The sequence below is a fragment of the Pistacia vera genome, unplaced genomic scaffold, assembly GCF_008641045.1.
Source record: "Pistacia vera cultivar Batoury unplaced genomic scaffold, PisVer_v2 Contig169, whole genome shotgun sequence".
In the NCBI taxonomy this organism is placed as follows: domain Eukaryota; kingdom Viridiplantae; phylum Streptophyta; class Magnoliopsida; order Sapindales; family Anacardiaceae; genus Pistacia; species Pistacia vera.
This window is the reverse complement of record NW_022195779.1, coordinates 406,880-429,103: the sequence shown is the minus strand read 5'-3', so window position 1 is coordinate 429,103 and position 22,224 is coordinate 406,880. Positions and strand designations below refer to the sequence as shown.

The 22,224-nt window shown below is 36.1% G+C and overlaps 4 protein-coding genes across 5 annotated transcripts; all 4 read left to right on the top strand.

Annotated features, from left to right (window-relative positions):
* Window positions 1-230: 230 nt before the first annotated feature.
* On the top strand, window positions 231-8,676 carry LOC116125635 (cytochrome P450 81Q32-like). The gene is made up of 3 exons (XM_031411343.1): window positions 231-1,159; window positions 1,557-2,178; window positions 8,462-8,676. Exons 1-2 carry the CDS (start codon window positions 269-271, stop codon window positions 2,175-2,177), a joined length of 1,512 nt encoding a protein of 503 aa, XP_031267203.1. The 5' UTR covers window positions 231-268; the 3' UTR covers window position 2,178; window positions 8,462-8,676.
* LOC116125634 (cytochrome P450 81Q32-like) lies at window positions 6,281-8,492 on the top strand. The gene is made up of 2 exons (XM_031411341.1): window positions 6,281-7,272; window positions 7,840-8,492. Exons 1-2 carry the CDS (start codon window positions 6,382-6,384, stop codon window positions 8,458-8,460), a joined length of 1,512 nt encoding a protein of 503 aa, XP_031267201.1. The 5' UTR covers window positions 6,281-6,381; the 3' UTR covers window positions 8,461-8,492.
* Window positions 8,677-9,154: 478 nt separating the features above from the next.
* LOC116125672 (cytochrome P450 81Q32-like) lies at window positions 9,155-10,903 on the top strand. Its single transcript, XM_031411397.1, has 2 exons — window positions 9,155-10,070; window positions 10,181-10,903. Exons 1-2 carry the CDS (start codon window positions 9,183-9,185, stop codon window positions 10,799-10,801), a joined length of 1,509 nt encoding a protein of 502 aa, XP_031267257.1. The 5' UTR covers window positions 9,155-9,182; the 3' UTR covers window positions 10,802-10,903.
* Window positions 10,904-13,929: 3,026 nt separating this feature from the next.
* Window positions 13,930-16,145, top strand: LOC116125656 (cytochrome P450 81Q32-like). 2 transcript variants are annotated; one of them, XM_031411378.1, is made up of 3 exons: window positions 13,930-14,873; window positions 15,054-15,677; window positions 16,090-16,145. In XM_031411378.1, the coding sequence occupies exons 1-2, from the start codon at window positions 13,989-13,991 to the stop codon at window positions 15,672-15,674; spliced, it is 1,506 nt and encodes a 501-aa protein (XP_031267238.1). In that variant the 5' UTR covers window positions 13,930-13,988; the 3' UTR covers window positions 15,675-15,677; window positions 16,090-16,145. The 2 variants fall into 2 exon arrangements, with proteins under 2 accessions (XP_031267238.1, XP_031267237.1); XM_031411377.1 differs by lacking the exon at window positions 16,090-16,145 and having other exon boundaries at window positions 15,054-15,795.
* Window positions 16,146-22,224: the final 6,079 nt, after the last annotated feature.

Below are 22,224 nucleotides of genomic sequence, written 5' to 3'. Positions count from 1 at the left end.
AAAACGTTTTTTTGCACTAGAATACCGACTTGCATTATCTTTGTGGAGTTCGTCATTGATGCATAAGCCATAACTGTCTACATGATAAACAATGCATTTTCAACTTAAAGTAGTCAAACTTAAACCCCTTTATATGGTCACGTCTTTAACCAATTTTTTTCAATCCTCACACCGTTCCAGATTGTAAGATTCTCTCAACTGAGACTTTCTATCTGACTTCAACCTAAAGTACGTCCGGTACTGCCAAGAAGAAGGAGCCTCAAACGCCATGATTTTCCATATTCTTCTCTTAATAACCTTTTGGGTAGTAGCAAATCACTTCCGTAACAAGATCAAGAATCTCCCACCAACCCCTTTCCCAACTCTACCTATCATTGGCCACCTTTACCTCCTCAAGCAACCTCTTTACCGAACTCTTTCTAAAATCTCAGCCCGTTACGGCCCCATACTTCTCCTGAAATTCGGATCTCGCCGTGTTCTTCTTGTGTCCTCCCCGTCCGCCGCCGAAGAATGTTTGACTAAAAACGATATCACTTTCGCCAACCGACCTAACCTACTCGTCGGAAAACACTTGGGCTACAATTACACTAGCCTCTTATGGGCTTCATACGGGAACCACTGGAGAAACCTCAGGAAGATTTCTTCCCTTGAGATCTTATCCACCAATCGTCTGCAAGCATTCTCTTTTGCTCGCGTAGATGAGATCAGATCATTAATTCATAGGCTTTATAGAAGTCAAAATCAGATAGTAGATATGAAATCTGTTTTCTTTGAGTTGATACTGAACGTAATCATGAGGATGATAGGCGGGAAGAGTTTCTGTGGTGAAAAGCTGAAGGGAGTGGAGTCAAAGGAGTTTCGACAGATAGTGGCTGAATCGTTTCGTTTAGGTGGTGCATCAAATTTAGTGGACTTTTTGCCAGTTTTGAGGTGGATTGGGTATGGAGGGCTGGAGAAGAGTTTGTTGGTTTTGCAGGAGAAGAGAGCGAGGTTTATGCAAAGGTTATTAGAAGAGCATAAAACAAAAATGAGTAGTGACGAGGGTAAAGATAAAAATTTGGACGGACAGGGAAAGAAGACGATGATTGAAGTGTTGTTGTCTTTACAAGAATCGGAACCCGAGTACTACACAGATGATATTATTATAAGCCTTATGCTGGTAAGATCTACACGAGCCCTTCATTCATCATTTTGTAAAGGAAAAATAAAAAATAATGATGAATGTATTTGCTTTGGTATTAATCTAATCTAATTGTTTGAAACTAAGAGACAAGAAGTCAAACATCAGGGTAATATTTGCAGATGCATTAAGTTTGAACTTAGTCAACTTACATTAACACACTAAAATGTATTTGTAGTTTTATCACTTTTATGTAGTGTCATAATCAGTACGACTATTCTTACAATTGTTTATGCTTCGGTGTACGAATAGAGATTAGTCTTTAGCCATTTTTCACCCAAAAAATATCTTTTTTAAAGCAGGAAAAACGAAATTTATTTACCAAAAACATTCTGTAAGCTATATCTCATCAATTCTATCCTTTATCTTTTTACAGGTAATTTTAACAGCAGCAACTGATACTTCAGCCGGAACGATGGAATGGGCTATGTCTCTTCTTCTAAACAACCCAGATGTTTTGAAAAAAGCACAAACTGAAATTGACCATCAAATTGGGTCTGATCACTTTATAGATGAGTCTGACTTGGCTAAGCTTCCCTATCTTCATTGTATCATAAATGAGACTTTACGATTGTACCCAGCAGGGCCATTTCTATTACCACGTCAATCATCAGAAGAATGCATGGTTGGAGGTTACCGCATTCCGCGCGGCACAATGCTATTGGTGAATATGTGGGCCATACAACACGACCCGAAAATTTGGGAGGATCCTACTGAGTTTAAGCCTGAGAGGTTTGAAGGGTTCGAAGGCGTACGAGATGGGTTCAAGTTGATGCCTTTTGGGGCAGGAAGGAGAAGCTGCCCCGGTGAGGGCTTGGCCTTGCGCATGGTTGGATTGGCATTGGGCTCACTAATTCAGTGCTTTGATTGGGAGACACCCGATAAGTGTATGGTGGACATGACCGAAGGACCTGGACTCACCTTGCCCAAGGCCCACTCTTTACAGGCTAAATGCCGTCCACGTCCAACCATGCTCAAGCTTCTTTCACAGCTATGATATAATTTAGCTTAAGAAGCTAGATGACGATTATTACTTCATAATCATCTCAATAAATCTTGCTTCTTATTTCAATTTTGTGTGGCTGAAGTCATTACTATATCAACGAAGAGAAGGTGCTAAATATCAAGGTTAACAAATTTCCCTATTAAACTTATGCCTCAGCTTTCTATTTAAGTGATGAATTATGTTCAATTTTCTAATTGTAATAACAAGGAGAGTTGTAATTTTCATAAAAAATTAATAAAAAGAAGAAAAATTATTTCATTGCCTTATCCATCACTCAAGGATAATCTCACCCATCTTTAATAGCGTCTTTTAGAGGAACTTATCACTTGACATAGATGTAAAGAGTGTAATGTCTAAACTGCTACTTATTATTCATTTTTTTAATATTTAAAAAAATATATAAATTTTTTATTAAATGAGCCATTTTCGCTCCTAAATATTTTTATTGAAATAGTTTATCTAAGCTTTAAAAGCTGGATGATTATAACGTTTTAAAAAATCTCAAGAAAATAACTTCTTGTCATGTTGGTGTTGATGGCTGCCGTCTGCTAGATATCAGTGTTAACGGTGTTAACTAAAGATGCACCATATCATAATTTTGTATGACTAAATAATATATACACAACAAATAAATGACCCTTTAAACAGTACTTAGATTTGATTACATAATCATAGTCTTTTATTTTAATTTATTGAAAATATCTAGAATACAACGGTGGTACCACCAGCTACTTATAAATTATCACCTATTAGTTTTATTTGACATCAATGATGAAAACAAGGATTAAATTAAAATAAACACGAAAGGATTAAACTGAAATAAATCATATTACTAAAGAAAGAAGCCAAAGTAACGTGACAAACTGCTTTTCTCGTTTTCCCAGCTGTTTTTCCGGCAAAAAGCTACAGCCTTCCCGATCACTTGGTTCTTCTATTAGTTTTAGGCTTCTATAAACTCAGAGCTTCCATCAATAATTAATAAAGACTGCAGCATCATGTTTTTTTTCAAACCAATCTTGGTCTCCCTCAATCTGAAACTTCACAATCTAAACTCCTTACAAAGATATTTTATTTCTGGAGAAACGAAGGGTCTTTTTTGTCTGTCGTGTTTTTGGTTTTAGTATATTGAAAGTTTTTATCTCTAATGTTTGAATGCCATACCAGATATTTTCTTCTGTAATGTTTTTGGTTTTAGTATATTGAAAGTAGAGAAGCAGCCAACCAAAATCAGTGTCTTCGTTTGACATAAAGGGAACATTATTGCAGCACACGGCTGTGAATTTGTTGCCATTTTGAGAATACATAAGGGGTTTTCCTGGGTTTAGATCTCTATAAACTGAGAGCTTCTTTGCGAGATTCCGACAATATTCTAGTAAGATTTTGTCATTGGCGGAGAAAATTTTTCATGGGATTCCTGTGATTAGGGGTGTTCGGTTCCGGGTACCCTGCACTTTTTGAAGGAACCGGAACCGGAACTGGAATCAACGGTTCCTTGAAACTTGGAACCAGAACCGGAACCAACATTTTCGGTTCCTAGATACCCAGAACCAGAACCTGTAACAACGGTTCCGATTCTGGTTCTGGGTACCCTGTAAAATTCACGACCCCCCAAAAGTTTTTAAAATAGCAAAAAAAACCCGTAAAAACTTACAAATACCCCGCCCCCTCCCCCCCCCCAACCCGGCACTTGTTAACAAAAATAAAATTACAAATTATAAATTCAAAATTCAAAATTACAAACTCCATTACTTTGTAAAGATAAATTCTCAAAAGTCAAACCAACTTACTATAAATGTTATGAAATATAAATATTAATGTATTCACATTACTTTTTTTATAAAAGTTTTTATTAATCCCCTTAATATTTAATTTTATTTTATATTTGTCTCAATTCCTGGTTCTTGGTTCCTGTTCTGGTTCCTAACTATAAGAACTGGAACCAGAACCGCATAGCAACGGTTCCAAAAATTTGGAATCGGAATCTACTCATTGACGATTAGTTCTGGGTAGAAACCGGAACTAAACCCAAGATACCTGTCGATTCCAGTTTCAATCGGTTCTTTTGAACATCCTTACCTGTGATAGTTTGTCATAGGGAATAGAGTAACCTATCTTGGGTTGATTTCTTTTTTTTATGGAATTAATATGATAAGTGGTTTAATTTTTTATTTTAAGTGAACTTGATAGGTGTCAGTAAATAAGTGGTTTGTACCACCGTTGTATCCTAATTTTTCAATAATGTATAATATAATTTTTTTAGATAATTTTGACATATGAGATCTTTCTCATGATTCGAACACAATCTTTTAATTATTGGGTTTTGGTTCCTATTTATATTTAAGAAGTCAAAGACTTCTCTAAGTTTGATATGAAATAAAGTAGCATGGGCAGATGAATATTTGGTAAGTTGAATTTCAGCTCCCTAGCCCAAATTATCTTTCTGTAGCTAAAAAAGTCTAGCTTATGATGGCCATCTGGACTTAGTTCTTTTGTCTAAATGCATCTTTGCCCATTTTCTACGGCAACTCACCTTTCGGCTTTCGCCATAGCTGCCGCCCCATACTTCAAGCCCAACATCACCATAAATATCCTTATAATTCTATACTTTATATCATTTATCTAACTTTTTAAATAATGTGTATGTATTTGCAGATGAGCATCATTACACTTATAACTTTTTTCATAAAACCTTGATGTGGTGACTAGTAATTGGTTAGTTTACAGTGAATCTTGTCTATCCAAATACAAACTAATCAATCACGAACTGTTACTCCAGGATTGTATATAAAAGTTGTATGAAAAAGTTATAAGTATAATATTATTGTTTGAAGATATCAAAACACAAGATACCGAACTTATAATGTAATAATTTATATTCAATGAGTTCCTTGAAAACATAATTTTACAAATTATTATCAACTTGTGATGTATTTGAAGATACCAGCTTTTGAATATTCAATAATGCTACGGACACCGATTTTTTACACTGAAATTTTTTACCGAACAATGTAGCAACCAGTCAGACGCAGACAAGTTGGACAGAAATACATCTCCCGTGAATAGACGGTTGTCCAACAATCACAGACGAGCATCCATACTTTATGGATGACCGTTCATCACAAAAGGATGTCTGTCCATATTATATGGACGAGTATTTATTTACTATGGATGGGCCAGAAAATTTTAAAAATAAAATGATCTTATATAGACGCTTGCTAGAAAATTTTAAAAACAAAATAATCTTATATGGACGCTCGTCCAAAAAATTTTAAAAATAAAATGATTAACACCCATCCATTTAATACGGATGGAGGGTCACATACAATAGATGATCGTCCATACTGTCCAAATCATCATTATGTTTATACATTTGCAAGGACTTTTCCTTCAGATTTCAGCGCATTATTGTCACAAAGGCTACCCACTTGCTCCACATTTCTTATCCATTTTTGTGTGGTCATTGTTATTAGTGAAATTTAATTGGTAAGTCAATGCCAAAACCATTGATTGGTATATTTGTTTTTATTGGGATAATTCTATCGCACAGAAACTCCAACGTTCATGCATTATCAACCATTGATTACAATTATCAAACTTCGTTGTTATTATTGAAATTTAATTGGTAAGTCAATGCCTCAACCATTGATTGGTATATTTGTTTTTATTGGGATAATTCTATCGCACAGAAACTCCAACGTTCATGCATTATCAACCATCGATTATAATTGTCAAACTTAAAACCCTTTTTTTTAGAGTGTTTGCATCAGTTTACGGACACCTCAATAAATCTTTAGTATCTATTAAATATTTTATAAATCTTTATCACAATATTATTATGATATATAGTCCTGAGATTTAAACACAAAAACTCAAAGAAAATAATCAATCTCTTTGACCGCGAAACAAACCCATCAAGAAAACCTTAGTCTTTAATCTTTAACCCAATTTTTTTAATAATAATGATTTGCTTATAGTTGTGTTATATAATGATAAAAATTTAATAAAATTGATGTAAAATAATTATTTATATTTTGTTTTATACCTACGATTGTATGATTAACTTGTAAGCCAATGGCTTTGTATTTTAAATCCTCACACCGTCCCAGATTGTAAAATTCCGTGAACTCAAGACTTTTTGTCTGTCTTCAAGCTAAAGCACCACCATTACTGCCAAAAAGTAGTAGTTTCAGACGCCATGATTTTGCATATACTTCTCTTAATAGTCTTCTGGGTAGTAGCAAATCACTTCCTTAACAAGATCAAGAATCTCCCTCCAACCCCTTTCCCGACTTTACCCATCGTAGGCCACCTTTACCTCCTTAAGAAACCTCTTCATCGAGCTCTCTCCAAAACCTCAGCCCGTCACGGCCCCATACTTCTCCTGAAATTCGGCTCTCGCCGTGTTCTCCTTGTGTCCTCCCCATCCGCCGCCGAAGAATGTTTCACCAAAAACGATATCGCTTTTGCCAACCGACCCAATCTACTCGCCGGAAAACACTTGGGCTACAATTACACCAGCCTCGTATGGGCTCCATACGGGGATCACTGGCGAAATCTCAGGAAGATCTCTTCCATTGAGATCTTATCCACCAATCGTCTGCAAACACTCTCCTTTGTACGCGTGGATGAGATCAGATCATTAATTCATACGTTTTACAAAAAACAAAATGGGATAGTGGATATGAAATCTGTTTTCTTTGAGTTGACTCTGAACGTAATTATGAGGATGGAATGCGGGAAGAGTTACTATGGTGAAAAATTGAAGGGAGAGGAATCAAAGGAGTTTCGAGAGATAGTGGCTGAAAGTTTTCGTTTAGGTGGTGCGTCAAATATTGTGGACTTTTTGCCATTTTTAAGGTGGATCGGGTATGGAGGGATAGAGAAGAGGTTGTTGGTTTTGCAGGAGAAGAGAGAGAAGTTTATGCAAAGGTTAATAGAAGAGCATAAAACAAAAATGGGTAATGATGAGGCTAAAAATAAAAATTTGGATGGACAGAGAAAGAAGTCGATGATACAAGTGTTGTTGTCTTTGCAAGAATCGGAACCTGAATACTATACTGATGAGATTATTAGAAGCCTTATGCTGGTAAGATCTGTACCCTTCATAATTTTTTCATTAAATATACTCATCCATGTCTTTATTTAGTTAAAGTACTAATCTTTATTGTTTTTTTAATCTAAAAGTGATAAGTACCGGCACTTCAGTTTCAGATTCTGAGGACCCAGTCTCCTTTATTAGAAAATATTAATCTTAAAAGTTAAAATTGATCTCAGAATCTATATCCTTTGGTATTAATCTAGCTAGTTGTTTGACTCTAAAATAGATAATAATCCGGCAGTCAAGATAATAGTTGCTAATCTATTATTTTTTAACTTAATATTAATTTGTAGTTTTGAGTATGCCATAATTGGCATGAATGTTCTTACAATAGGTTTTCCTTCGGTGCATCAATAGAGATTGTCTCCTCATCCCAATTTAACCAATCATTTCAGCCAATAACAAGAAAAAGAACCCCTCTTTTTCATTACGGAAAATGAATAGTATTTACACGTGTTGTATGCCTAAATGGCTAAATTTATTTACCAAAAAGGTTCAGGAAACTTCATATCAATCCTTTATTTCTTTTAAATTACTTTTCCTTATCTTTTACAGGTGATATTAATAGCAGGATCTGATACTTCAGCTGGAACGATGGAGTGGGCAATGTCTCTTCTTCTAAACAATCCAGACGTTTTGAGAAAGGCACAAATCGAAATAGACAATCAAATTGGATCTGATCACTTTGTTGATGAATCTGACTTGCCTAAGCTTCCCTATCTTCGTTGCATCATAAATGAGACTTTACGATTGTACCCAGTAGGGCCGTTACTAGTACCACGTCAATCATCAGAAGAATGCATGGTTGGAGGTTATCGCATTCCATGCGGCACAATGCTATTGGTAAATATGTGGGCCATACAACGTGACCCAAAAATTTGGGAGGATCCTACCGAGTTTAAGCCTGAGAGGTTTGAAGGATTCGAAGGCGTGCGAGATGGGTTCAAGTTGATGCCTTTTGGGGCAGGAAGGAGAAGCTGCCCCGGTGAGGGTTTGGCCTTGCGCATGGTTGGGTTGTCATTGGGCTCACTGATTCAATGCTTTGATTGGGAGACGCCCGATAAGGGTATGGTGGACATGACCGAAGGACCTGGAGTCATCCTGTCCAAGGCCCACTCTTTACAGGCTAAATGCCGTCCACGTCCAACCATGCTCAAGCTTCTTTCACAGCTATGATACCATTTAGCTTAAGAAGCTAGATGCTGATGTCCGAGGTCATTACTATATCAATGAAGAGAAGTTGCTATATATCAGCGTTAATAATTTCCCTTATAAAACTTGTATCTAAACCTTATATTCAAGAGTTTAAATATGTTGAATTTTCCTAAGAATGAAATTTGCAACAATTATTTTACGACATTATTAATGATATAAAGCATAGTTGTTAAAAGAAAGAATATGATTATATAATGTATCTCTTAATTTTTTTGTTCAACTGTAATAACAAGAAGAGTTTTAATATTATAATATGGATTTTATTGAAAGTATGCTGGTTTTGGTAATATATATTGGGTCTCCTTTACTTGGGACAAGTAGAAAACTGCTAAATGCCTGAAAAATTTAACATTTTGTTTTTGTTTTTGTCATGATATATTATAAATTATATGAAAATTTTTATATATGCTAAAAAAAATGTCAGAAATGAAAAAACAAAATTTTAATCATTTGAAATTTCAATATATCATGCATTGCATCGTGAAATTTGTTTCTATCTACCTAATCCTATCTATAAATAATACAAAATTTCAATGCAAAGATACTCTGTCCTTCAAGAAAGAATCAAACAAAAACAAGAGACAAAAAGAAAGAAAGCAATGAGATTTATTAAAAGGGGCGTTGTTGTACAAGGGCAGAGCATATCATTAACTATTCTTCCGCAAGAAGGTAAAGTCTTCAATATGTCAATACCCATGGAAAGCTTGTTTCTCTACTTGCCAATCTTCTTGGCCCTGTATGTGGTCACCAAGCATTTGTTAAACAAAATCCAGAACCTCCCACCAAGTCCATTTCCTTCACTACCCATCATTGGCCATCTCTACCTCCTTAAACCACCCATGTACAGAACTCTAGCGCAGATATCAAAACGAAAAGGTCCCGTAGTCCTCCTCCAATTTGGGTCTCGCAAGGTCCTCCTCGTCTCATCACCATCGGCTGCTGAAGAATGCTTCACAAAAAACGATATTATTTTTGCCAACCGACCTCGCTTGCTCATCGGGAAACAATTGGGCTACAACTACACTAGTCTCGCTTGGGCTCCCTATGGTGATCACTGGCGAAACCTTAGACGAATTGCGACCCTTGAAATCTTGTCCGCTGCTCGCCTCCAAGTATTATATAGTATACGTATTGATGAAATAAGATCACTTATCCACAGGCTTTTCCTTAAACAATTTCAATCTGTTGACCTTAAGACCATGTTTAATGAGCTGACAATGAACGTCATGATGACGATGATCGCTGGTAAACGATATTATGGTGAGGACTTGACAAATTTAGAGGAAGCGAATATGTTTAAGGAGATCCAAGCGGAGACTTTTAAGGTTAGTGGCACGACAAATATAGGAGATCACTTGCCGTGGATTAAATCAAGAGAGCTAGAGAAGAGGCTGATGGAGTGTCGCAGGAAGAGAGACGAATTCATGCAGGAATTACTAGAAGAGCATAGAAAAGAAAAGGGAACCTATATTTCTGCTGAAAAGACGAAAACCCTGGTTGAGTTTTTACTGAAGCTGCAAGAAACAGATCCTGAGTACTACAAAGACGAGATCATCAAAGGCCTCATGATGGTAACTGGTAAGATCCCTGTTAATTCTGTAATTTATTCTTTAAAAATGAAAATCATTACTTCATCAGTACTCCTTCCCTAGTTTAATTTTTTAGTATTTTATTTGTATAGGTTCTGTTAATAGCAGGAACAGACACTACAACCAATACTATGGAGTGGACATTTTCACTTTTGCTAAACCATCCAGAAATCCTGAAGAAGGCCCAAACAGAAATAGACAACCGCGTGGGACATGGCCGCCTGCTCGATGAAACTGATTTAGTCCACCTTCCATTCCTTCGTAACATCATTAATGAGTCGTTGCGCATGTATCCGGTAGCCCCATTACTAGTACCTCATGAATCATCAGATGATTGCAAAGTAGGGGGTTTCCATGTACCACGTGGCACAATGTTAATGGTTAATATGTGGGCCATACAAAATGATCCGAAGATTTGGGTGGATCCAAGAAAGTTTAAGCCAGTAAGATTTGATGGGGTAGAGGGGGGAAGAGATGGATTCAGATCAATGCCATTTGGGTCAGGGAGGAGGGAGTGTCCTGGAGAAGGGCAGGCTTTGAGAATGATTGGGTTAACATTAGGCTCACTGATTCAGTGCTTTGAATGGGAAAGGCCTAGTAAGGAGATGATTGGCATGAGAGAGGGGATTGGTTTCACTATGCCGAAGGCCCAACCGCTAATTGGTAAATGCCACCCACGTCCTACCATGCTTAAACTACTTTCTCAAACCTAAACCAGGTAAAATGATTGTGGCTTTAGTCAATAAATGTTGAAAAATAAAAACAGGGATGTATGTTAAGCATTACAATGATGAAATTCTTCAATTTTTTTGACAGTTCATGATCAATATAATATATTTTATATGTTGAGTGTTTTAGTAATATTTGATATAAGGAGATGATAATATGATCATTTTTCACTTGAATGCAGATGAAATATAGTTTTCAAATAGATTGATAAATTTCATCATATGGACCTTTGGCAGACCCAAAAACTCTTGGCAAATTTTAAATTGTGAACTTGGTGTAATTTTTTCAAGGAAAACTAATTTTATAAATGGCTATTCTAGTATATAAAATTTATTAATAATTATTAGTGTATGCCTTAGGAACCAATCGTGTTATTGGTTTCATGGGACATTGTCTTGTATATTTAAAATGATGCATTATTTACATTGTTAATATTATAAGAATTGTTCTTCGTTTTATATGTTTTTCTTACTACTTCAATTTATACTTTGTTCACATTACATATGGAATGTCCGGATGATCTGAACCTTTAGAAGATCGAATCAACCAAGAGTTCCCTATGTACATAATGTTAATTGGGCAATAACATTGTATAGTAGACATGCTGAATGTCTTTATTAAATGTCATGTGATGACAATAGTGTCAATGATTACAAAAGTCATATCACTTGAGCATTAGCGTGGATAAGCGGTTAGTGAACTGTTTATCGAACATGACTGATTATGATGAATCACATGGACATCTAAAATATAGTCAATGATACATCGTAAGATCGTACTAGTGTACCACTGATCCTTAGACTTGAGATATCACAGTTGAATTCGTAGGAGATGCATATGGTTCATATGGTGTATAATTACGAGGCCAATCATGTCATGTGCAAGAAGCCGGTTTGGTCATGTATAGTTTATGTGCGAAGACAAGTGATAATAAATAAGAGATCTGTTGACTTGAAATAATTATGAGTTTTCAAACGAATGTCAATAAACATTGGAAAAGGAAAATCTTTGGCCGAAGTGTATAATAAAGTCACATGAAAGGTGTTTCATGGCGACGTGTTCCAATGTATTGATTAACAATTCGGATAAAAATTAAATAAATGATTTTGACATACCATGAACCTATTCTTGATCGAGATTGGATGACGGAGAGATTTTACTACATAGTATATATGACGATTAAAAGGTTCATTAATGAAGTTTATTCTTCATTATGGTTTATGGGTTATAGAACATTGCTAGACATCTACCATAAATAGTGGGAGTTTTGATCTTAAAGAGTTATAATGAAACATATCATAATCCAATATTTGGCCCACGACTAGATTACAATGAACAAAAATAATTACACATAAAACAAAGCTTAAAGAGAGAGAGAATGATACATATTATTAATCAGATTAACGATATTCGTTTGTAAATTATTACATCTGAATTAATATATTGGTGAGAAATGATTATTTGTGGATAACTAGTACCAACCAAGGGTAATAAAGGCTGTGTTTGGCTTAATATTTTTATCCATATTCTGGATCCTATTCTCCAAATAATGTTTGGCACATTATTTCAGAAATATTACCCTATTTTTTTTAATTACTTTTAAACCCCATAAGGTTATTAATTTCACTAAATACCCCCTGAAAAAAAGTTTAAAAATTAACAAAAACACCCCCATCAACCCAACTTGTCAGATTCCGGCAACCACCGTCGGTGATAGCTGGAATCTGTACAACGGCCTAACTTCCGACCATAAATGGCCGGAATTCACCGATGTGGCCTTTTCCGGCCAGATTCACCACGGATCTGGTCGGAAAAGGCCAGATCTGGCCGTCGTTGACCGAAAACGACGGCCAAAGATGGTCGTCGTTTGGCCTTTTTCGGCCGTCGACTGCCATAACAGACCGTAGATCTGGCCTTTTCCGGCCAGATCCACCATGGATCTGGCCGGAAAAGGCCATAACGACGTGTTACGGCACAGATCCGACCGGTCTGTGCCGTAATGAAATTTTCCGGCCAGATTCCGGCGGTGGTGGCCGGAATCTGGCACTGCAGGTGGTGGGGGTGTTTTTGTCATTTTATATGTTAGGGTCTTTAATTAAATTAGTAAACCTAAGGGCTTTTTCACAAATTTTTAAAATTTACCTCGTAATACTCCCCTATCCAATAACCCAATACTATCCCCAAAATCTTATCCAAAATACTAAACTAAACGCACCCAAAGATATTTAAATATTATTATTGAATTATATTCAATAATGAAGGCAAAAGTGCATTAATTTTATTCTAATGGTTAGAATATTTAATTGAATTAAAATTTGTGGCATGATTATGAGTTAACCATAAAACAAAAGACCTAACATAAATGCTTATCAAGTTATTTTAAAATTGTTTGAGGATTTCCAAAAATAATTTTAAAATTACACATTGTATCCATGTTATATAACCTAAGTTTTATATCATTTCCAAACATAGAAAACATCAAAACCAAACCACTCTCTCACTTTCTCTCTCACTCATGTGGGCTCTCTCAGCTTTAACTTGGATGGATTGCATTTTGAGTTTCTTCAATCTCATTTGAAGAATCAAGACTCCAAAAACAAGACTCAAATGTTTAATAGCAAAGAGTAGGTAATATTCCATCAATTTTCTTTCATTAACTTGTTAATGTTTTTATTGTTTTGTGTTCTACCTTATCACTTTCTAGTTTCTTCATTATTTTACACCATTTCCATGTCCAATTTACATGAATCTAACAATCACATGATTATAACGAGTATCACTTCATTGAAAAATCGTAGAATAGGACCCAGCAAGGACATGCTCTTGTAATTATAAAAAAAATCCTATCTACCCATTATATTTAGCGTATTTTAAATTTTCAACTCTAGTTAGTTCATTGGATGGTCAGTATCATATAGGAAGCTGAGGTGCTAGTGCTAATCTCATTCGTCTTTTTAAATATTAAAAGATTCGATGGAAATCCAATAATTCATCCTCTGAAATCTTTTGATTTATTCATTAAAGTATTCTTATAGTTTAATCAACTTTAATTATTCAGAATGTTTGTTTGGCTGTTTGGTTTGATCTAATAATCAGCAGTTAAAAAAACTGCTCTTGCATCGAGAAGCAGAGCACAGCCAGGGTCTCCTCTCCAAGAATTAGAAAGGACCTATGGGCTCCTGGTACTTGTGCTTTCCAGTATTCCTAGCTTTATATGTAATCACGAAGCACTTCCTGAACAAATTCCAAAACCTCCCACCAAGTCCCTTTCTTTCCCTCCCCATTATAGGTCATCTCTACCTCTTGAAGAAACCTATCCACCAGACTCTCTACAGAATCTCCAAACAGCACGGTCCCATAGCCTTCCTCCAATTCGGGTGTCGCAAAGTTGTCGTAGTCTCATCACCTTCTGCAGCAGAAGAATGTTTGACCAAGAACGACATCATCTTTGCCAAACGCCCTCGCATGACCATTGGAAAGATTCTAGGCTATAATTACACCATCTTATCTTGGGCTCCTTATGGTGATCACTGGCGAAATCTCAGAAAAATCGCTGCCCTTCAAATATTGTCAATTTCTCGTCTCCAAATGTTCTCTGGTATACCAGTTGATGAGGCCAAGATACTGATTCGCAAGCTATTACATAATCAAGACCAGTCTGTTGAACTGCGGACGATGTTTTTTGAGTTAACACTAAACGTCATGATGAGAATGATTGCTGGAAAGCGATATTACGGTGATAACATTGCAGATCTTGAGGAGTCAAAGAGGTTTAAGGAGATTCATAGAGAGACATTTAAATTAGCTGGAACGCCATGTATAGGAGATTACTTACCGTTGTTCAAGTCTAAGAAACTGGAGAACATGTTGATCAAGTTTCAGAGAAAGAGAGACGAGTTCATGCAGGGTTTGATTGAAGAGCATAGAAGAAGAAGAAGAGGAAGTGGTCATGATTCCGAGACTGATAGAAAGAATACGTTGATTGAAGTTTTGTTGGGGCTACAAGAATCAGAACCTGTATACTACAACGACGAGATCATCAAAGGCCTAATGCTTGTAAGATTTTTGTCTCTCTCTCCCTTGTTATGGAATAATTTTTACCTCTGAATTAAGCATTATCTATTATATATAATTCACTTCAGATACTACAAACTATCTTTATTACTGCACATATCTTTGTGAAATTTCATGTATTTTTGCATCTCTTGAACATAACGATTCCATTTCCTGGTGTAGATAATGTTATTGGCTGGCACAGACACCACAGTAAATGCTATAGAATGGGCACTTACACTTTTGCTAAACCATCAAGAAGTCCTTGAGAAAGTCCAAAAAGAAATTGACAAACATGTAGGTCAGGAACGTCTGATAGAGGAATCAGATCTGGCTCAGCTTCCTTGTCTCAGTAACATCATCAACGAGACAATGCGTATGTACCCGCCATCCCCACTTTTATTACCTCATGAATCGTCTGAGAAGTGCGTAGTTGGAGGATTTCACATTCCACAAGGGACAATCTTGTTTGCAAATTTGTGGGCTATACAAAATGATCCAAAGCTTTGGGCCGATCCAACAAAGTTTAAGCCAGAGAGGTTTGAGGGAGTAGAGAGGGGTAGAGATGGGTTCAGATTGATGCCATTTGGGTCAGGGAGAAGAGGGTGTCCTGGAGAAGGTTTAGGGTTGACAATGTTTGGGTTGGTTTTGGGGTCAATGATTCAATGCTTTCAGTGGATGAGGACTGGGGAGGAGATGGTGGACATGACGGAAGGGGCTGGATTAACATTGTCAAAGGCTCAACCCTTGCATGCTAAGTGCCGCCCACGTCCAATCATGTTCAACTTGCTATCTCAAATTTGAATGGTATGGTTATAAATTTGTCTGAAAAGCTATTGTGATGTGCAAATACAATGAGTGAAGATGTGAAAATAAAAAGGTTTGACGAATTCTGACACTCATAAGTTGTTCATAACCATTTAATATATCTATGTTTTTGTGTTCTACTTCACAAATTCACACATGTTACTTGTATCTATTTGTGAAATTTGATTGGTACGAAAAAACTTCAATTATAAATTTAATTATCATATGAAAATCAAAGTTATAAAAAAAAGAACAAAAATATTTCAATCATCTGCACATTTCTGCAAGATTTGAGTATGATACCACTATATATATGTTGGTTGGTTCTGTTCATATTATTGTTACTGTTAAAAAGGCTAGCTCATCAATCTTTAAATTCAATGAACAATCTACTCTCTGTTTGGGGAACCAGATAGCAAGAGGAGATCAAGCAAAGTGTCCCATCCATGAGTAAGTTTGCCAATGCAAGATGCCAGAGTTTAGCAAGGACGGCGAAACCAATAAACCTAGTTGCGACGAGGAGAAACAATAATTTAACGACACGATTCTTGGCCATCATTTTATAACTTATAAATCTTTGGCATGAACGCTGGTAAGCTTATTTTCACACCCAAAATGATATAAAAGAAGAAAACTTGTCAATATTATTTCATAATCTAAGGAGCAGGGGCTCTGTTTTGGAATTTTGTGCCTTTTTGAGTGAGTGTGGAAGTGCATCTGTTGCTTGTAGTGACATATGGCATGCCTGATAGCCCGTAAGTAAAAGAATGGTTCTCACTCTAGTTGTGGTCAACGTAAGCATCCCATCCCATCCCATCTGTTTCCTATATCCTTAGAAATAGTAGTTGTAATTGGAAAATAAGCATTTAAATGTAAAGTTTGTTTGATTGATTGGAGATGAGATAAGAATGGTACCAAATTAAACATAGATAATGATACCATTCCATTGATTGAATTTTGTTTGCTTTTATCTCAAAAGATGTTCCATTCTTTTATTTATGCTTCTTGATTTTGTTTGCTCACATCCGTAATGAAAGGAATGGTGTATTTCTTTCATATACGAACTTCCTATTGAATGGTGTACCCAGTCCCACCATTCTTTTTTTATTTTCTTATTCTTTCAAGGGAGAATGGCTATTTCCCACCCAAGGTTTGGCAAATCAACGCTTTCCCACCTGTTAAGTTTCAAAATGACACTTTCCCATCCACCGTTATATTTCGTTAGTAAAATCCATTACTATTTTATTATAAAGATGAAAATACCCTTAACTTTTTTATTTAATAATTTTTTAATTATTTTATGTCATGTAACAGAGTCAATTACCAATATACTCTCTCTTTAAATTTAAAAATTGTATATAAATTTTAATTAAATTCCAGTAAAATATTATTTTTAATAAAAAGTTAGAGAGACAAATGTAAATTTGCATTCACATAAACAATGACAATACCCTGTAATTGAGTAGTAATAAAAGTTTGCTGGGCGGGTATCAAAATAAACATTGAGAAAATTTTACAGAGAGAGAAGTAGCAGAAACATGACAAAACCAGATCAATTTTTTTTTTTTTTTCTTTTGATTGGTTCCTGTCTCTCCTTTCACTTCTTTACTATCCACACCATAGGCACTCTCTGGAACAACAACAACATTTTGCAAGATCAAATTTACAACAACATTTTGCAAGATCAAATTTTCATTTTTCTAGTATTCGCATAGACCATAGTACCCACTACCCAAAAACCTCAAATGCACATGGCTTCTCTAACATCTCTTTTTCATTCTCCAACCTTAATTTCCTACTCATCATCTTCTTCTTCTCCTTCCTCCACCAAATGTATTATGCCCAAATCATCTTCTTCATCTCCTTCCTTCACCAAATGTATTCTGCCCACATCTTCTTCTTCTTCTCTTTCCTCCATCAAACCCATTAAAATTTCCAATCTCTACTGATATTATTCAACTGAAATTCATATACAGATTTTTTTAAGGAACCCAAACAACACAACATAACATCCAACAAACCCATTGAAGTTTTTTTATCTCTACTGAAATTTAACAATTAAAATTCATATACAAACTCTTTTCACAAACCCACACAACACAAAATTCAACATCTAACAAACGCAAAGCACCCGTTTGAAGAAAAAATCTTCAAATTCTCCAACCACTAAAAATAAACCCCAAAATCACTAACCCATAGACCATAAGATCCAAAAGAAAAATTGTGAGCAAGAAAAGAAAGAGGGTTGACGTGTCGGCATCAGTGTCACGGTCGAGTTGGGTGTCTATGACGCTGCCTTCGGCCGCAATTTGGTTGGCTACGAGCTGAGTTGGTAGCATCGCAGCCAGCCCAGCTTTTGGCTAAAGGTTGCGACGCTGCCGATCCAGCTAGCAGTTGCAGGTTATGCTGGCGTCGTAGCCTCCAACGTAGAAGGAAGAGATGATGGCGAAGAAAAGATTGGGAAAAAAAGAAATAGAAGGAAAAAAACATATTTCAATTTTAAATTTTGATTTCCTCTCCAAGAATTAGAAAGGACCTATGGGCTCCTGGTACTTGTGCTTTCCAGTATTCCTAGCTTTATATGTAATCACGAAGCACTTCCTGAACAAATTCCAAAACCTCCCACCAAGTCCCTTTCTTTCCTCCCCATTATAGGTCATCTCTACCTCTTGAAGAAACCTATCCACCAGACTTTATACAGAATCTCCAAACAGCACGGTCCCATAGCCTTCCTCCAATTCGGTCTCGCAAAGTTGTCGTAGTCTCATCACCTTCTGCAGCAGAAGAATGTTTGACCAGAACGACATCATCTTTGCACACCGCCCTCGCCTGACCATTGGAAAGATTCTAGGCTATAATTACACCATCTATCTTGGGCTCCTTATGGTGATCACTGGCGAAATCTCAGAAAAATCGCGCCCTTCAAATATGTCAATTCTCGTCTCCAAATGTTCTCTGGTATACGAGTTGATGAGGCCAAGATACTGATTCGCAAGCTATTACTAATCAAGACCAGTCTGTTGAACTGCGGACGATGTTTTTTGAGTTAACACTAAACGTCATGATGAGAATGATTGCTGGAAAGCGATATTACGGTGATAACATGCAGATCTTGAGGAGTCAAAGAGGTTTAAGGAGATTCATGAGAGGATTTAAATTAGCTGGAACGCCATGTATAGGAGATTACTTACCGTGTTCAAGTCTAAGAAACTGGAGAACATGTTGATCAAGTTTCAGAGAAAGAGAGACGAGTTCATGCAGGGTTTGATTGAAGAGCATAGAAGAAGAAGAAGAGGAAGTGGTCATGATTCCGAGACTGATAGAAAGAATCGTTGATTGAAGTTTTGTGGGGCTACAAGAATCAGAACTGAGTACTACAACGACGAGATCATCAAGGCCTAATGCTTGAAGATTTATGTCTTTTTCCCCTTGTTATGGAATAATTTTTACCTCTGAATTAAGCATCATCTATTAATATAAAATTCACTTCAGATACTCAAACTATCTTTATTACTCAACAATCTTTGTGAAATTTCATGTATTTTGCATCTCTTAAACATACGATTCCATTTCCTGGTGTAGATAATGTTATTGGCTGGCACAGACACCACAGTAAATGCTATAGAATGGGCACTTACACTTTTGCTAAACCATCAAGAAGTCCTTGAGAAAGTCCAAAGAAATTGACAACATGTAGGTCATGAACGTCTGATAGAGAATCAGATCTGCTCAGCTCCTGTCTCAGTAACATCATCAACGAGACAATGCGTATGTACCCGCCATCCCCCACTTTTATTACCTCATGAATCGTCTGAGAAGTGCGTAGTTGGAGGATTTCACATTCCACAAGGGACAATCTTGTTTGTAAATTTGTGGGCTATACAAAATGATCCAAGCTTTGGGCCGATCCAACAAAGTTTAAGCCAGAGAGGTTGAGGGAGTAGAGAGGGGTAGAGATGGGTTCAGATTGATGCCATTTGGGTCAGGGAGAAGGGGTGTCCGGAGAAGGTTTAGGGTTGACAATGGTTGGGTTGGTTTTGGGGTCAATGATTCAATGCTTTCAGTGGATGAGGACTGGGGAGGAGATGGTGGACATGACGGAAGGGTCTGGATAACATTGTCAAAGGCTCCACCCTTGCATGCTAAGTGCCGCCCACGTCCAATCATGTTCAACTTGCTATCTAAATTTGAATGGTATGATCACAAATTTTTCTGTAAAAATATTGTGACCCAAAAACTCTTGGCAAATTTTAAATTGTGAACTTGGTGTAATTTTTTCAAGGAAAACTAATTTTATAAATGGCTATTCTAGTATATAAAATTTATTAATAATTATTAGTGTATGCCTTAGGAACCAATCGTGTTATTGGTTTCATGGGACATTGTCTTGTATATTTAAAATGATGCATTATTTACATTGTTAATATTATAAGAATTGTTCTTCGTTTTATATGTTTTTCTTACTACTTCAATTTATACTTTGTTCACATTACATATGGAATGTCCGGATGATCTGAACCTTTAGAAGATCGAATCAACCAAGAGTTCCCTATGTACATAATGTTAATTGGGCAATAACATTGTATAGTAGACATGCTGAATGTCTTTATTAAATGTCATGTGATGACAATAGTGTCAATGATTACAAAAGTCATATCACTTGAGCATTAGCGTGGATAAGCGGTTAGTGAACTGTTTATCGAACATGACTGATTATGATGAATCACATGGACATCTAAAATATAGTCAATGATACATCGTAAGATCGTACTAGTGTACCACTGATCCTTAGACTTGAGATATCACAGTTGAATTCGTAGGAGATGCATATGGTTCATATGGTGTATAATTACGAGGCCAATCATGTCATGTGCAAGAAGCCGGTTTGGTCATGTATAGTTTATGTGCGAAGACAAGTGATAATAAATAAGAGATCTGTTGACTTGAAATAATTATGAGTTTTCAAACGAATGTCAATAAACATTGGAAAAGGAAAATCTTTGGCCGAAGTGTATAATAAAGTCACATGAAAGGTGTTTCATGGCGACGTGTTCCAATGTATTGATTAACAATTCGGATAAAAATTAAATAAATGATTTTGACATACCATGAACCTATTCTTGATCGAGATTGGATGACGGAGAGATTTTACTACATAGTATATATGACGATTAAAAGGTTCATTAATGAAGTTTATTCTTCATTATGGTTTATGGGTTATAGAACATTGCTAGACATCTACCATAAATAGTGGGAGTTTTGATCTTAAAGAGTTATAATGAAACATATCATAATCCAATATTTGGCCCACGACTAGATTACAATGAACAAAAATAATTACACATAAAACAAAGCTTAAAGAGAGAGAGAATGATACATATTATTAATCAGATTAACGATATTCGTTTGTAAATTATTACATCTGAATTAATATATTGGTGAGAAATGATTATTTGTGGATAACTAGTACCAACCAAGGGTAATAAAGGCTGTGTTTGGCTTAATATTTTTATCCATATTCTGGATCCTATTCTCCAAATAATGTTTGGCACATTATTTCAGAAATATTACCCTATTTTTTTTAATTACTTTTAAACCCCATAAGGTTATTAATTTCACTAAATACCCCCTGAAAAAAAGTTTAAAAATTAACAAAAACACCCCCATCAACCCAACTTGTCAGATTCCGGCAACCACCGTCGGTGATAGCTGGAATCTGTACAACGGCCTAACTTCCGACCATAAATGGCCGGAATTCACCGATGTGGCCTTTTCCGGCCAGATTCACCACGGATCTGGTCGGAAAAGGCCAGATCTGGCCGTCGTTGACCGAAAACGACGGCCAAAGATGGTCGTCGTTTGGCCTTTTTCGGCCGTCGACTGCCATAACAGACCGTAGATCTGGCCTTTTCCGGCCAGATCCACCATGGATCTGGCCGGAAAAGGCCATAACGACGTGTTACGGCACAGATCCGACCGGTCTGTGCCGTAATGAAATTTTCCGGCCAGATTCCGGCGGTGGTGGCCGGAATCTGGCACTGCAGGTGGTGGGGGTGTTTTTGTCATTTTATATGTTAGGGTCTTTAATTAAATTAGTAAACCTAAGGGCTTTTTCACAAATTTTTAAAATTTACCTCGTAATACTCCCCTATCCAATAACCCAATACTATCCCCAAAATCTTATCCAAAATACTAAACTAAACGCACCCAAAGATATTTAAATATTATTATTGAATTATATTCAATAATGAAGGCAAAAGTGCATTAATTTTATTCTAATGGTTAGAATATTTAATTGAATTAAAATTTGTGGCATGATTATGAGTTAACCATAAAACAAAAGACCTAACATAAATGCTTATCAAGTTATTTTAAAATTGTTTGAGGATTTTCAAAATCAATTTTAAAATTNTAAAAAAAAAATCCTATCTACCCATTATATTTAGCGTATTTTAAATTTTCAACTCTAGTTACTTCATTGGATGGTCAGTATCATATAGGAAGCTGATGTGCTAGTGCTAATCTCATTCGTCTTTTTAAATATTAA

Bases quoted from the DNA above. Each gene is read 5' to 3' on its own strand.
- LOC116125672 (XM_031411397.1), top strand. From the start codon at position 9,183: ATGTCAATACCCATGGAAAGCTTGTTTCTCTACTTGCCAATCTTCTTG. The intron at 10,071-10,180 runs GTAACTGGTAAG...TTATTTGTATAG, and splicing joins TCATCAAAGGCCTCATGATG to GTTCTGTTAATAGCAGGAAC.
- LOC116125656 (XM_031411378.1), top strand. From the start codon at position 13,989: ATGGGCTCCTGGTACTTGTGCTTTCCAGTATTCCTAGCTTTATATGTA. The intron at 14,874-15,053 runs GTAAGATTTTTG...TTCCTGGTGTAG, and splicing joins TCATCAAAGGCCTAATGCTT to ATAATGTTATTGGCTGGCAC.
- LOC116125634 (XM_031411341.1), top strand. From the start codon at position 6,382: ATGATTTTGCATATACTTCTCTTAATAGTCTTCTGGGTAGTAGCAAAT. The intron at 7,273-7,839 runs GTAAGATCTGTA...TATCTTTTACAG, and splicing joins TTATTAGAAGCCTTATGCTG to GTGATATTAATAGCAGGATC.
- LOC116125635 (XM_031411343.1), top strand. From the start codon at position 269: ATGATTTTCCATATTCTTCTCTTAATAACCTTTTGGGTAGTAGCAAAT. The intron at 1,160-1,556 runs GTAAGATCTACA...ATCTTTTTACAG, and splicing joins TTATTATAAGCCTTATGCTG to GTAATTTTAACAGCAGCAAC.